The 12,485-nt window shown below is 42.9% G+C and overlaps 1 protein-coding gene across 3 annotated transcripts in view; it reads right to left on the bottom strand.

Annotated features, from left to right (window-relative positions):
• The window catches only part of ldb1b (LIM-domain binding 1b), a 31,694-nt gene extending 19,515 nt beyond the window's left edge, over window positions 1-12,179 (bottom strand). The window contains exon 1 of one of the 3 annotated variants that reach the window (XM_014986560.2): window positions 11,757-12,179. In XM_014986560.2, the coding sequence (XP_014842046.1) occupies window positions 11,757-11,784 (28 nt within the window). In that variant the 5' untranslated portion in view covers window positions 11,785-12,179. Of the gene's footprint in view, window positions 1-415; window positions 568-11,756 lie in introns of those variants that run through there. The other 2 variants (XM_014986559.2, XM_088009664.1) reach the window with 2 other exon arrangements.
• Window positions 12,180-12,485: the final 306 nt, after the last annotated feature.

Here is a 12,485-nt window from a genome sequence, read left to right as displayed (position 1 = left end):
GTGCCGGGATAAGGCTTGAAGGGCTTACACACACCGTCTCTTTCGTTCTCAGGCATAGGGTCGGCCTTATCTTCAGCCAGCACCCCAAGCAGCGAGGCACGCACACACACACACGCTGACGCCTAACCTTCATTTCACCAGCTACACTTCTAGCTGCACAGTCACACCTAAAGCCATAAATCCATGTCTGAGAAGTGATTAAAGCTGGCACAAGTTGGTGCTGAATAACCAGGAATAATCAAATAACCGTGCTGGAATGGGCTGAACTTTTTTTTTCCTCTCCTGCTCTAGTTGATAAGACAAACTAAAGTTAAATCCATCTGATGTTTTTCAGGTGTTTTTTGCTTACAAATCAGGAACGAGAAGGACTAGAATAAGGAAGGAAGGAAAACAAACAAACAAACAAAACCCTTACCTCCTTCGGACTCGAGCTGCTCTGACATCGCCATTTTGCCACCTACAAATGCACTTTCACAGCTATACCCAGATCTGACTCAGACGCTGTGTTTTCATGCCTCTCCCACTCTCTGATATCTCCCATGTCCAGACTGTCAGGCTCAGGGGCACATCAAGGGGGGAGCGGGGGGTGCCTGCAGCGTCTATGTGTGCGTGTGCCACTGGGTGTTGGTGCGTGCGCGTGCGTGCAGCCACGTGCACATGTGCAAATGTGTGCAGCTTGCCACTTCCACTTGCTCGTCAACAGGAAACTGAGCGCCACATGCATCTGCCCAACTTCTGATAACAACCGTCCCCGTCGCCCTCCCCTCAGCTGGGATCCGAGGACAGCCTCGTGTCGGTTCTGACTGCAGGAGACCGTCCTGATTAATCTGATCCGAGCCCACTTCTGCTAACTGCTGTTTTTTCCGTTTCTTCCTCCCAGAGACAGAAATGGAAAAACGAGCTGCTGGTGGTCAAACAGGACGTTTCTCCCCTCTAGTTCTCAGATTATCCCGCTGCTCCGCACGACAGATATCTTCCCTGGTAATCTTCTTTCGCTGGTCGGCGGGTGTCAGAAGTTAAACATTCGGCGGCTTAAGTTCTTCACTTTTACTAAATAAGATGCAGAAACAAAAGCACTCGTGTGAAATTTGTCGCTGATGAGTAGAGTAAACACTTTCAGGGTGAAAGCAATCAAACTGTGATCAGACTGTGAAACGTGGTACTCAATTTGGGCTTGCAGATTTCTTAATTCATTTATGTAACATTAGCGTAATATTAGAAACATTCTATCAAAATTCAAAGCAAATGAAATTGTCGTAGCAACATCTTGATGAGTTTTTGTATTTATTACTTTACTCTCCATTTGATTTATTTTTACTACATGAGGTAAAATAAATTCTGAATATTTCTGAGGTTTTTTTTTTTTTACCATTTACCAATGTAAACATGCAATAAATGAATAGTTATACTAAGATCTTTTTCATAATAGTTAAATTAAGTAAAGAAACACAAAACAAACAAAACCTCAAGAGCACAGACAGGAGAGGAAACGGGGAATTTTAGATGTCAGAAAATCATTGTCCAAAATAATTAAACGCTTAACTTTTATCCAAGCGTTACAGGCTTCAGGTGTTTAAGGAAAGAGATTTCTTGGCTCATAACTCTGAGTTCAGAAACCATTGAGCAGAGGAAACAAAAATGTTGTTATCAAACGCCACTTTTTCATCAACTAGTCCGGAATCGGTCTCACAGTGTTTCAGCTCGGCTGATGGTAAAATCTCTTCAGGATTTGCTCTAAAACCAGGTCAGAACTTTGTCTGATTAGAAAGTTCTGTTGCAGAGCAACTTCTACTGATCGTGTCCGGAGACTCGGGGTTTCAATCGGTCTGCGGTCTTCCTGCAGTCTTTGGAGCGTCAGACGGCAGATAAAGACATGTCCAACTTTCTCATCATCTACCTCTATGGAAAGCCACACTGGGCCAATGAGTTCACCAACATCACCCAAAAGCACCCGCGGTTCTGGTTCATCATCTGGCTTGATCATTTCCTCATTATGAATCAGGAGCAGAGCTGAACATAAAGAAAGAACGCTCTCAAAGAAAATAGAGGAGGAAAATCAAAACTCTGAACTTCACTCAAAAATTAGACAAAAGTGAGAAAGCGTTTGAAGCAAAAAAAAAAAAAAACGTATCACAAAAGGGCGATTAGACCACAGCTCACCTCGGCACCGTCTGAGGAAGCAGTCGTCACGAGAACTTGATCAACCAATCAGAGAGAAGCCATGTTGTGGTTTGTAGGCAATGAGAAAATTGAAATGTATTAGCATTTCAGTAACATCTTTCAAGCTCAAGTCTGAGATGTAATTTTGAAAGTAATAATTCTTTGAAAATGTAGAAAGAAACTTTGAGATGCTTTATGATACTTAAGATTTATAAAAATACTGATATTTTGAAGGCTTTGGATGCCATTGGATGAAACGTTGCTGTGACTAACTCTAAAAGTTCAACAAGATCGTTTTCAAAGGTCATGGTGGGAACAGTTAAAGTCAGCAAAAGGTCAAATCTGGTGTGCTTGAATAAGTGGCTGAAATATATTATAGGCTAATGTACAGATATTTTTGCAGTGCTGTTGTTTCTGTGGTTTTGCTCCTGTTAATGTCTGGCTGCTCTGTTCCATTACCGTTAATGCACTGAACCAATAAGTCGACTCTCTTTACTCCATAATGAGCCTGAGTGAGCTGTGTAATTATATTTATTCAAAAAACCCAAAGGAAAAAAATAGGAAAAATGTTTCAAAAACACAAACTCATCAGGATGTAAAGAAAACTGGTCATTTATTCTGGTTGCTAAACTTCAGCAACTTTGAGAACATAGCACATCAAACCTAAAGCTTTAAAAACCCGTTAAAATCAAGGATTTATTTTAGTATGACGTTCAGAATCACGCTACAAATGTTGTTTATCCATGGATTTTTTTTTTCATGTTAGTCTCATATATTTAAAACGTTTTTACAAATTTCAAATTCAAATCCTTTCCCAGCTTAAAATTTCAGATTTTTTTGTTGTATATATTCAAATTTATAACAATTTGAATATTTGGGAACAAAACGTTCACATAGTTCAGGTTTACAGTTTGGATGTTCGTGAAAACAACCAACACAGTGAAGAGGTCATTTGACCAATGTGGTAAAGATATAGAAATTTTAAATTGGATTAGAATACTCTATATTATACACAAATGCCTTGGAGCACCTTTTCTTTTGTTGTTTTTAAAAACATAAAAAGAGACTTTGCTGCCAATCTCAATTTAACAGAGTTAGAGAACCCCAGTTTAAACACGAGAGTTCAGAGGTCAGCAAAGGTTGAGATGATTTTTTTGTCCTTTTTTAAAGAAATAAAGCAAAATTCTGTCAACTAATTATAAATCCATATAATAATCACACTTTTCGTTACTTAAATGAAACCCCCAAATTTTGTTTTTCCATGTTCACTTTAGTCTTCAGCCAGGACTTAATCCAAACTTTTCAAGACAGTGGATAACTGTGTTGCTATCAAAGTTCAAACATGTGAGTTTAAAGTTTAGAGCTTTGAATTGAAAAACTTTTTCCATCTAATGTAAACTCTGTATATGGTTTTAATGCTGCTCCAACAGCATTAGTGGTCACCGTAAGTCCCAATAGATGCCAATAAAATGCTAGATCCTTAGATGTATATTTTTGGACTGCGGAGAAACTTGGGGTAGGCCATTTTCCATCCTGTTCATATTGCATATTTTGTTTTTAAGATTATAAGGCCTGAAATGATTACTCTGATCAACTGTGAAGATGAATGTATTATTGAAATAATAGTCAACTAATTTTGTAATCCATTAATTGAGTGAACAGACTCAAAAAATAGTGACTGGCTGTTTTACCTTCACCCGGTTCAAGCTCACTAAAGCTATAATATGTTTTTGCATTTCAGGCCATGAAATAGTAATTTTCTTATTTAAAAAAATTGATTGAATTATTTGTTTATTTGCATCCTTTAATGTGTTTCTAATATTGTATTAAAATCTGTAGAATGTGCCAATTGTTTCTCCGATTAATCGTCAGAAAATTTGATAGAATAATCAACTATTAAAATAATTGTTAGCTGCAGCCATAAAAATTACAAATGCTGGGATTGTGGATTTGTGCACGGCCTAATAAAGCAACTCAATTTAAACAGAAATAAAAAAGAGGCTCATCGTCGCTGACGGCACATCCTCAGGAGGAAAAACTCCAGCTGACCTCCAACCTCATGTTGTCCTTTGACAACAGCGCCCTCTTGTGGCCGCAGAGAGTCGGCGTGTTGTCATTTTCATCCTGCCCCACAGTATATTATTTCCCCGCTCCCACTGGGTGAATTCCCTGTCCAGGGTTTTCTTTGGCAGGCGAACACAGAGGCTCTGCAGCAGGGGGAACTTCAGCTTCGAGTGCGTCACATGTTACAACAGGCCGCACCACCAAGGGGAGGGCGGAGGGGTTAAATTAGAACAAGGGTCAGCTGTGAGGCGGCGTGGCATTAAAGTGTGTGTGTGGTTTTTTTTTTTTATCTCTGTGATAATGAATGCTAACAACAATAAAACAGAAAAAGTGCTGCAGGAAGCCGGCGATCAGGATTATTCCCCATCATCTCAGCCTCTTTCCTGTGTCGGTGTGCCAGATGTGAGCGCGGCGTCAGCTGACAGCTGTGTGAGTGGAGATGACAGTGCCCTGATGCTGCCTTCTCTGTTCTCTGGGAGCCATTTTGTCTGTCTCTGATCTCAGAGTCAGGTCTGCTCTCTCTCCCCCTCCACACATTACCCCCCCCTACCCACCCCCACCCTCCTTCAGCCAATCACGTCAGCGCTCAGCCTTGCAGAAAACATAGAAACACAGTCTGATCTCTTCCTCACTCCCCGTCTCACCCACTCCTCCCGCGCTCCTACAGTGCTCATCTCCCACTTGTCTCTTCCGCTCGCTGCCTTTCTCTCCCTCCTCCGTCACCTTTCCTCCCCCTCTCCCCTCCCCTCCTCTTCCTCTCTTAATCCACATCTTTTCCTCGGTGTCTGCTCCCTTCTGCTCTCCTCCCCTCTGTCACACCCTCCTCCTCCTCTTCAGGCTCTCTTGTTGTGCAACCGTTTTTAAACAGCTCAGCCTTTGTGCGTTTTTGTCTGTTGCCATTTCAGCCAGAGCTGCAGTCTTTACTCATTTTCCTCCAATCAGGGACACCATGTGACTCTCTGCATGAGAGGGCACACACAGCCTCTTCCCTCCTCCCCCATCCAGCCAGCCAGTCAGTCCATCCAGCCAACATACGCTAGCAATCAGGAGAAGTCAAAGGAGTAAGAAAGAGGGAGCGAGTGGAAGGAAAGATGGAGGTGGACGCACACTGCAGAGGACAAGGTGGGCCGTGCTGGAAAGGTCTGGGGGGCCGGGGGTGGATGGAGGAGGGTCCTAGAAGGTCAACCAAGAGTCAGATTGACGAAACATCTGCAGCAACGTGGACTTGACTGTACAATCACACCATTCACTGGAGTTATTCCGACACTCGCCTCTGTTTATATCACCCACATGTTGGGGCACATGCTGCGTGTGCATACACACACACACACACACACACACACACACACACACACACACACACACACACACACACACACACACACACAAACCCCTCTGAGCCCACACAAGAAGGGGGAGGATCCTTCTGTGTCGAACACCGCTCAGGAATGTAAACAAGAGGAGGAACAAGAACGACTCAAGACGGGTTTTATCATTTTGTATGCATTGTTCCTTGTCATATTCTTCTCTTCTCCAATAGTGCCCAGTAAAAGCCGTTATGTCTATTAATTTTTTCCACATTTTGCCACAAACGTCAGCGGATTTTATTGGGATTTTATGGTGTAATAGACCTACACAACATAGAGTACAATTGTTAGAGATGCATGATTTGACCCCGTTTTCCAAATAAAGATCTGAAAAGTGGGGTGCACTTTTGTATCTGGACCACCTTATTCTGACACCACTACATGGTTTCCAGGGTAACTAGTACACTGCACAGTGTCAAATGATCCAAACCCTTTAAAGAATCCGTTCACACCCTCACCTGTGGTGGCTCTGCACCATCAACGACTGAAACAACACGAAAACCTCTGAAGAGGACATGAGTGCAACATCTTCCTTCAGAAAATGTGAACAAAAATAGTCACATCAGAATTTAGGCCTTGTAGCATTTCTCTTTTGTTGTTGGTTAAAAGACCACGAGACATTCTTCCTGCTAGCGCTGGGCTAGCACATTTGTTTTGGTTCTACTGACCCAGAATGCCTTACGCCGTGATTCGCTTCCGGTTTTTGGAAAGTCTTCAGACTCACTTATGCATTCAAACTGCGCCAGAGTTCACTGTTCTCATTCGCATCAGAATCAGACTGTGCATTTGTTTAACGCTGACTAAACAGGGTGTGAACGAACCCTTAAACTATGTGTTCTGTGAAGGCCTCGGAGGTTTGTTAATGAACAAACATCACCACAAAGACCAAGAAACACAGCAGACAGGTCATGGAGAAAGTTGCGGACAAGTTTAAAGTTGGGTTGGTTTACAACTGCAGACCTACCAGGACGAGGCCGTCCACCTCATCTGACAGACCAGGCAGTGGCCAGGGATCCACAACTCAGGTGGAAGAATTTCTTGACAAAAATAAACCAATTTTTATTTTTATTTTTTGGTGTATTGTCCAAAAAAAATTGCTTTTATAGAAGAAGAAAGACATAATTGAACAAAGTTCTGTTTGTAGTTTGTCGTGATGTGGGTAACGCACTGTAGCCAGACGAGACCATAACTGAACTCTTTGGCCGACGAACAAGACACATAATGGGGAGCAGAAAAGTAATGGCTCTCCCATATGAGAGCTGATTTCTGAAGCATCAAAATCGACTCTCATAGACGGAGACACGTGATGAAAATTGTGTCATTTTGTTTGCAGGGAAGCATCCTCCATCTCGACAACAGGTCCGGGTCAAACTATTTTGCAAAAAACTCTTTGTGAAGTGTTGTGTGATTGGTCAGAAGTTTGCGGACGTGATTTATGCAGAAATGCACTCGGACAGAAATTAATATTTTTCACTTCAACTAGTCTGTTTCCAATTTCTCCCCTATCTGATTCTGCAGGAGACACAAATAGTTCTTAGCCAACGCAATGGGGCATTACGAACATTCGTGCAATTCTTCACAAAAAGCCTACAAAGATTGTCAAGTGTCTAAAAATTCCTTAATGGATATTGCCAAGTCATTGTCCCTGGAAGAGGCTGTTTGCAGGAAGGTGTGGCGCTCTGTCCTTGACCGTTTCCCTACATGCTTTAGGGGCGTGACGTATACTGAAGCAGGAGGGGTGTCACCCAGCTGACCTGCGCCGTTTATGGAAGGTGTGTGAATACGAACATCGACTGCTCGGCTTTGCATGAAGTTTGGGAGAGCCTCAACGCTGCACACACAAAACATGGTGGTGGCAGTACTGTGGGGATGCTTTTCTTCAGGTGGAATAGTTGATGGATGAAGCTAATTTGAGTGCGATCCAGGAAGATCGCACTCACTCGAAGTCGAGACTGATGTAAAAGTTCAACTTCCAGCAGGATAACGACCCTAAGCTTACAGTCAGAGTCGTAATGGGACGGTTTAGATCGAAACATATTCATGCGTTGAAGTCAAAGAAAGTCCAAGAAAAATGGGCAAAAGCTTCAGTCTCTACATGTGCAAAGCAGGTAGAGACAAACCACAAAACACTTCAAGCTGGAAACTCAACAAGAAGTGGTCCTACAAAGTGCTGAATCAAACGCATGGCACCCCTTTTAGAGTTTCATGTTACATGTGCATTTTCTTTCCCATACCAAATCTGAAGTGTGCTGCTCTACCACATCAGTCCCTATAAAATACTTTGAAGTTTGCAGTTGTAGAGTGACTGAATGTAGAAGCAGCTCCATAAGTTCTTTGATTCATTTTCGGTGTTATAAAAGCAGAGAGGGAGCACTGACGTGGCTGTAAATGTGCAAATTAAACCAGCGCCTCCGTTGGGTCAAGCCGGGGGTTCATCTGGAGTTGACATGAATGAATGGAGATGATTGTTCCGTATATGGAGGTCGTGTTTACATTGGTTTTCAGTTACCTCGGTGTGTGTGAGTGAGTGCAGGTGAGGTTTTCTTTTTTTATAAATCCAAACACCTTGTTTCCCAGCATGTCACTCCTGAAATGAAAACCCTACTTTTGTCTTCCAAATTAAAGTTCTTGTATTTGTGAGTTAAAAAAAAACAACTCCTTTTCTTTCTGAAATTAAACCACAAACCTGGTGAAAAAGCAAAAGGAGAGAAGCTGAAGCAACAAAACAAAGAGGGAACACCAGACCGAACAATCGGAGTGCGAGAAATAGTGCAGTCATACGTCGTTTTTTGGAAATTTCCATGACCATGTTGATTAAGTATGCAATCCGACCGCAAGATAGCCGAGGAGGCTCGGTTCTAAACAAACGCTCCTGCCTCTGCTGCGCAGGCTCGTTTAACGGCTGAGGTGGCAGCGTTTGCCTTCGTAGCACGGGGTGCTGCACACAGATTGGAAACACACGTCTGCACGAAGGCTGCTGTGTGCATGCAGCTTACTCTGATGCAAGGTATACGTTCCCCCCCTCCATGCAGCTGTGTGTGTGTGTGTGTGTGTGTGTATCTCTGAAGAACGCATCCTTGTCTGATTTGATCGCAGCGTCGACAGCCTTTAACATCAGTCTCCCAGAAGAGAAATCTGGCACTGCTTCTCAGCTTTGCTCCCTCTTAACTTTCCATTTTGAAATAATCCGCCAGCTAAAGAGTTTCCAGAACCTCAAGAACATGGAACCGGTTTAGGGTTACGTCTTTTTTAAAGTCGGGAAACGTGATCCCAGATGAGCGGTCGGGTAAATTCCCTCATCCACAAGCCCGGCTGTTTGAGGTTTGACCGCTGCGGCTGCTGTGGTCCTGCATGGAGGGGGGAAAGAGACGAGGCCACCTCCACACAACTTCCACCGTGCTTTACTTTCTCCCCTCCCGCTGCTAAATATTACACCGTACTGCAGAAATGAAGGCACATCTGTCATGATTATGAATAGATTTTCAGTGTCAGGATTATATTTCAACATCCTCCACCTCCTATCAGGGGTGCTACATAAATCGCTGTAACACTTAATAATAGACTGCCTCCGGCCCAGCAGCGGTGGGGTTTATTTCTAGACCTCAATTCTTCTTGTTTCTGTTCTCCTCAGACTGATTAAAGTTAATGCAATGAGAAGGATCATCTGTTTGCTGTCACCCAAACACAACTTTTGCTCCTCGGAAGTCATTCCTCTATCAGTTTGGTGAGATGTGATGGATAGGTTCCTCTCAGCTCCCTGTGGCAGCACTGGCTGGACTACAGATTAATACTCTTGTAATTTGGGAACATAGAAGAACCAACGAATGGTTCACAAGAAGGCAGAGAACCCAGGCAGCAAGTACCGATAGGAGTAACTGTAACATGTATAATACTTTGTGCTTTAAGAAATTTAAAGTGGACGGTAAACGGTAGCTGCATTTCCATAACAAATGTGCACAAAACTTTTTTTTGATATCTTGCTGACGTTGAGGAAACACAATTTTGCAATTGTGGTGTTTCCGTTTAAAAAGAAATGCAATCAAAATCACATGCGAATGACTTAAAGCATTTAAAAACACACAGCGCCGTCATCCTCCTACCACTTCCTGTCGTCTTCTTCGTCTTTTCCGGCAGTAGTAACATCTGGCTGTTCGTCACATGACTCGTGTGAAGTGAAAAAATGTTTCCATTGCAGTTTTGCAAAATACACAAATTTCCATATTCAAAAGCTATCAAAAAAACGTTTTTTTTTTTCTAAATTGACCCGTTTCCATTAAGATAATTTATTTTCTTAATTCCAATTTGCGCAATTATACGGTCCGTGGAAATGCAGCAAGAATTACACTGTATTCATACAAATGTAACTTTTAAACGTCTTTTTATAGCACAAACACAAACTGAATGGTGTTTTATTGGGAGTTTCTGTGACAAAGGAGTGCATAGTTGTGAATTTGCTCTGGTTTCCCTAAATAAAATCCAGTATAAATATCAGCCTTTGTAAATCAGGGAGAAAGTTGTGGAGAGGTTTGAAGCAGGGTTAGGCTCTAAATCAATACCCCAAACTTTAAACATCTCTTAGAGCTCAGGAGAAGAAAGTGACACAATGGCCAACCAACCAAAAAGTGGATGCCCACCTAAAGTGACTGGCTGGGCAAGGAGTGAATTAATCAAAGAGAGGCCTGCTGCAACTCTGGGGGAGCTGCAAAGAGCCACAGTTCAGGTAGTGAAATCTGGTGACAGAGAAACCTTTAGATGCGCATTCCACAAATCTGGACTTTATGGAAAGTGTCAAGAAGAACAGCATAGTAGAAAAAATACCCCGTCCTGTTTAAAGTTTGCCACAAGTTCTGGTCAGATAAAACCAAAACCGAACTTCCTGACACACATGCAAAACTTTATGAATGACAGAAAACTAAAATATCGGTAAAATATTAAATATTATTGTAGCATAATCATGCTGTGGGACAGGGAAGATGATTTAATTGGATGAGAAAATGGGCAGAGCTAAAACAAAGACAGTCAAAGAAAGAAATAAAAGTAACAGTCTTTAGACTGAGGTGGATGTTCAACTTCCAGCAGGAAGAAGCAGCGCTGCAGACACGTGGGTTTTGGATCAGAGTCCAAAATTAAATCCAATTTAAAATTTGTGGGACAGTTGGAAAATGTATATTCTTTGATGCTCCTCTGATACTGACCAATTATGCAAAACTAAATAAGTAAAAACCAGCAAATGAAGTTTCATTTACAGTCTGAAACTCCATTTTCAGACTGCAAGCAAAGTTAAACGTGGTTCTGAAAATAACTGACCTCGAGGTTTTTATTGGTAAAACATCATTTTCCTTTCACTTTTCAGTTATGCTGTACTTTCTGCCGGTCTGTCACATGAAGTACCAGTGAAAAGCATTGAAGCGTTTGGCTGTAAAAGGACAAAATGTGGGAAACCAAAGTTGTGTCAACGCATTTTAAAGTCACAGTAAATCCATCATCGTTACAGATGCTAAAGCTGGTAACGATGACGGACAAACAAATGCATCAGAGCTTCTCATGTCAGACACTTTCTCCAATCCGATCTGCTTTTCCGATCTCTAACTGCTCATCAGCCTCTTTCTGGATCCTAAATGACAAACTCCCATGTGAGTCGTGAGACATCAAACATTCATTAATAGCTCCTCAGTGGTGGTGGCGGTGGGGCGGGAAAGGTGCAACAATCAATCATGCACGCCTCTGATCCGTGCCACTGAGCTTTGCCCTGCAAATGTCACAGTCTGATCTTTCTCCTCTGCCACAAACCGGAGGAGGAGTGCCAACTTTTTACCTGCCAAAGCAACGCAAACAAGTGGAGGAAGAAGTTGCATTTGTGGCTCCATAGCAACAGCAGCAACTTCACGCTCAGATGTGGGCAGGCCAACAAAGATCTCCATCTCCTTTCATTTTCACACTCTGAAACTAGACAACATGTTGCACCTCCATCGATTCTACTTTTTAAGAGAGGTCAACCTCCCATGAGTCTTTGCAAGCAGGACATCAGGGCCCCCCGAAGGGGCACCCTTTTTCCTCATTTTTTGTTCTTTTTTTTTTTTTTTTTTTTTTCTTCCCAGCTGCACTCGCTGACCAAAACCACAACAACAACAACCAAGCGGTTAAAGTCAGCAGCGGTGTACTCACCGGGACACGCGCAGCCGCCCACGGACATCTTCTCACATGTCTGGTGTGAATCCGATCAGAATGATGGCGGTGGCTTCTGTTATCCCTTTCCTCTCCTTCCCTCTCTCTCGCCAGCCAGCCAGCCACTGAGGCTGCTCACATAAGCGTCTGTTATCCCCACGTTTCACACACACAAACACACACCGATACACCAACAGGGAGCACGGAGAGAGGAGGGGACGTGGAGAGAAAGAGAGAGAGAGAGATAGGGCTAGAGAGAGAGAGAGAGCGAAAAGAGGGGGAAGACGAGGTTAGGAAAGAGCAAACAGACACTCGCACAAAAGGATCAGATTCTCCCACAGTTTGTAGCTGTAAACGGCGCAGCTGCACAGCCGCCTGTCTGTGAGAGAGAGAGAGAGAGAGTGTGTGTGTGTGTGTGTTAGTGTGTCTGGCGAATTTTGCTCCTGCCTCTGCTCTGCCCTCACCCTCATCAGCCCTGCAAATTACAGCTCAGGTGGGAGGAGAGAGAGAGAGAGAGAGAGAGAGAGAGAGAGAGAGAGAGAGAGAGAGAGAACTGTCAAAGTGACCCAAGGCTGATTTCAGAGAACAACCTTTTTTTCTTTTACCTTTAAAATATGTAGAGAATGTTATTCAACACACATAGAGGTGCATGCATGACATAATCTTCAGGAAATCTGTCTTTTATGCGCGTGTGTGTGTGTGTGTGAGAGAGAGAGAGAGAGAGAGAGA

This window comes from Poecilia mexicana, unplaced genomic scaffold (genome assembly GCF_051168715.1).
Source record: "Poecilia mexicana isolate PSO_F unplaced genomic scaffold, ASM5116871v1 scaffold_1, whole genome shotgun sequence".
NCBI lineage: Eukaryota > Metazoa > Chordata > Actinopteri > Cyprinodontiformes > Poeciliidae > Poecilia > Poecilia mexicana.
Note: the sequence above shows the minus strand (reverse complement) of the source record. Positions and strands in the feature narration are given on the sequence as shown.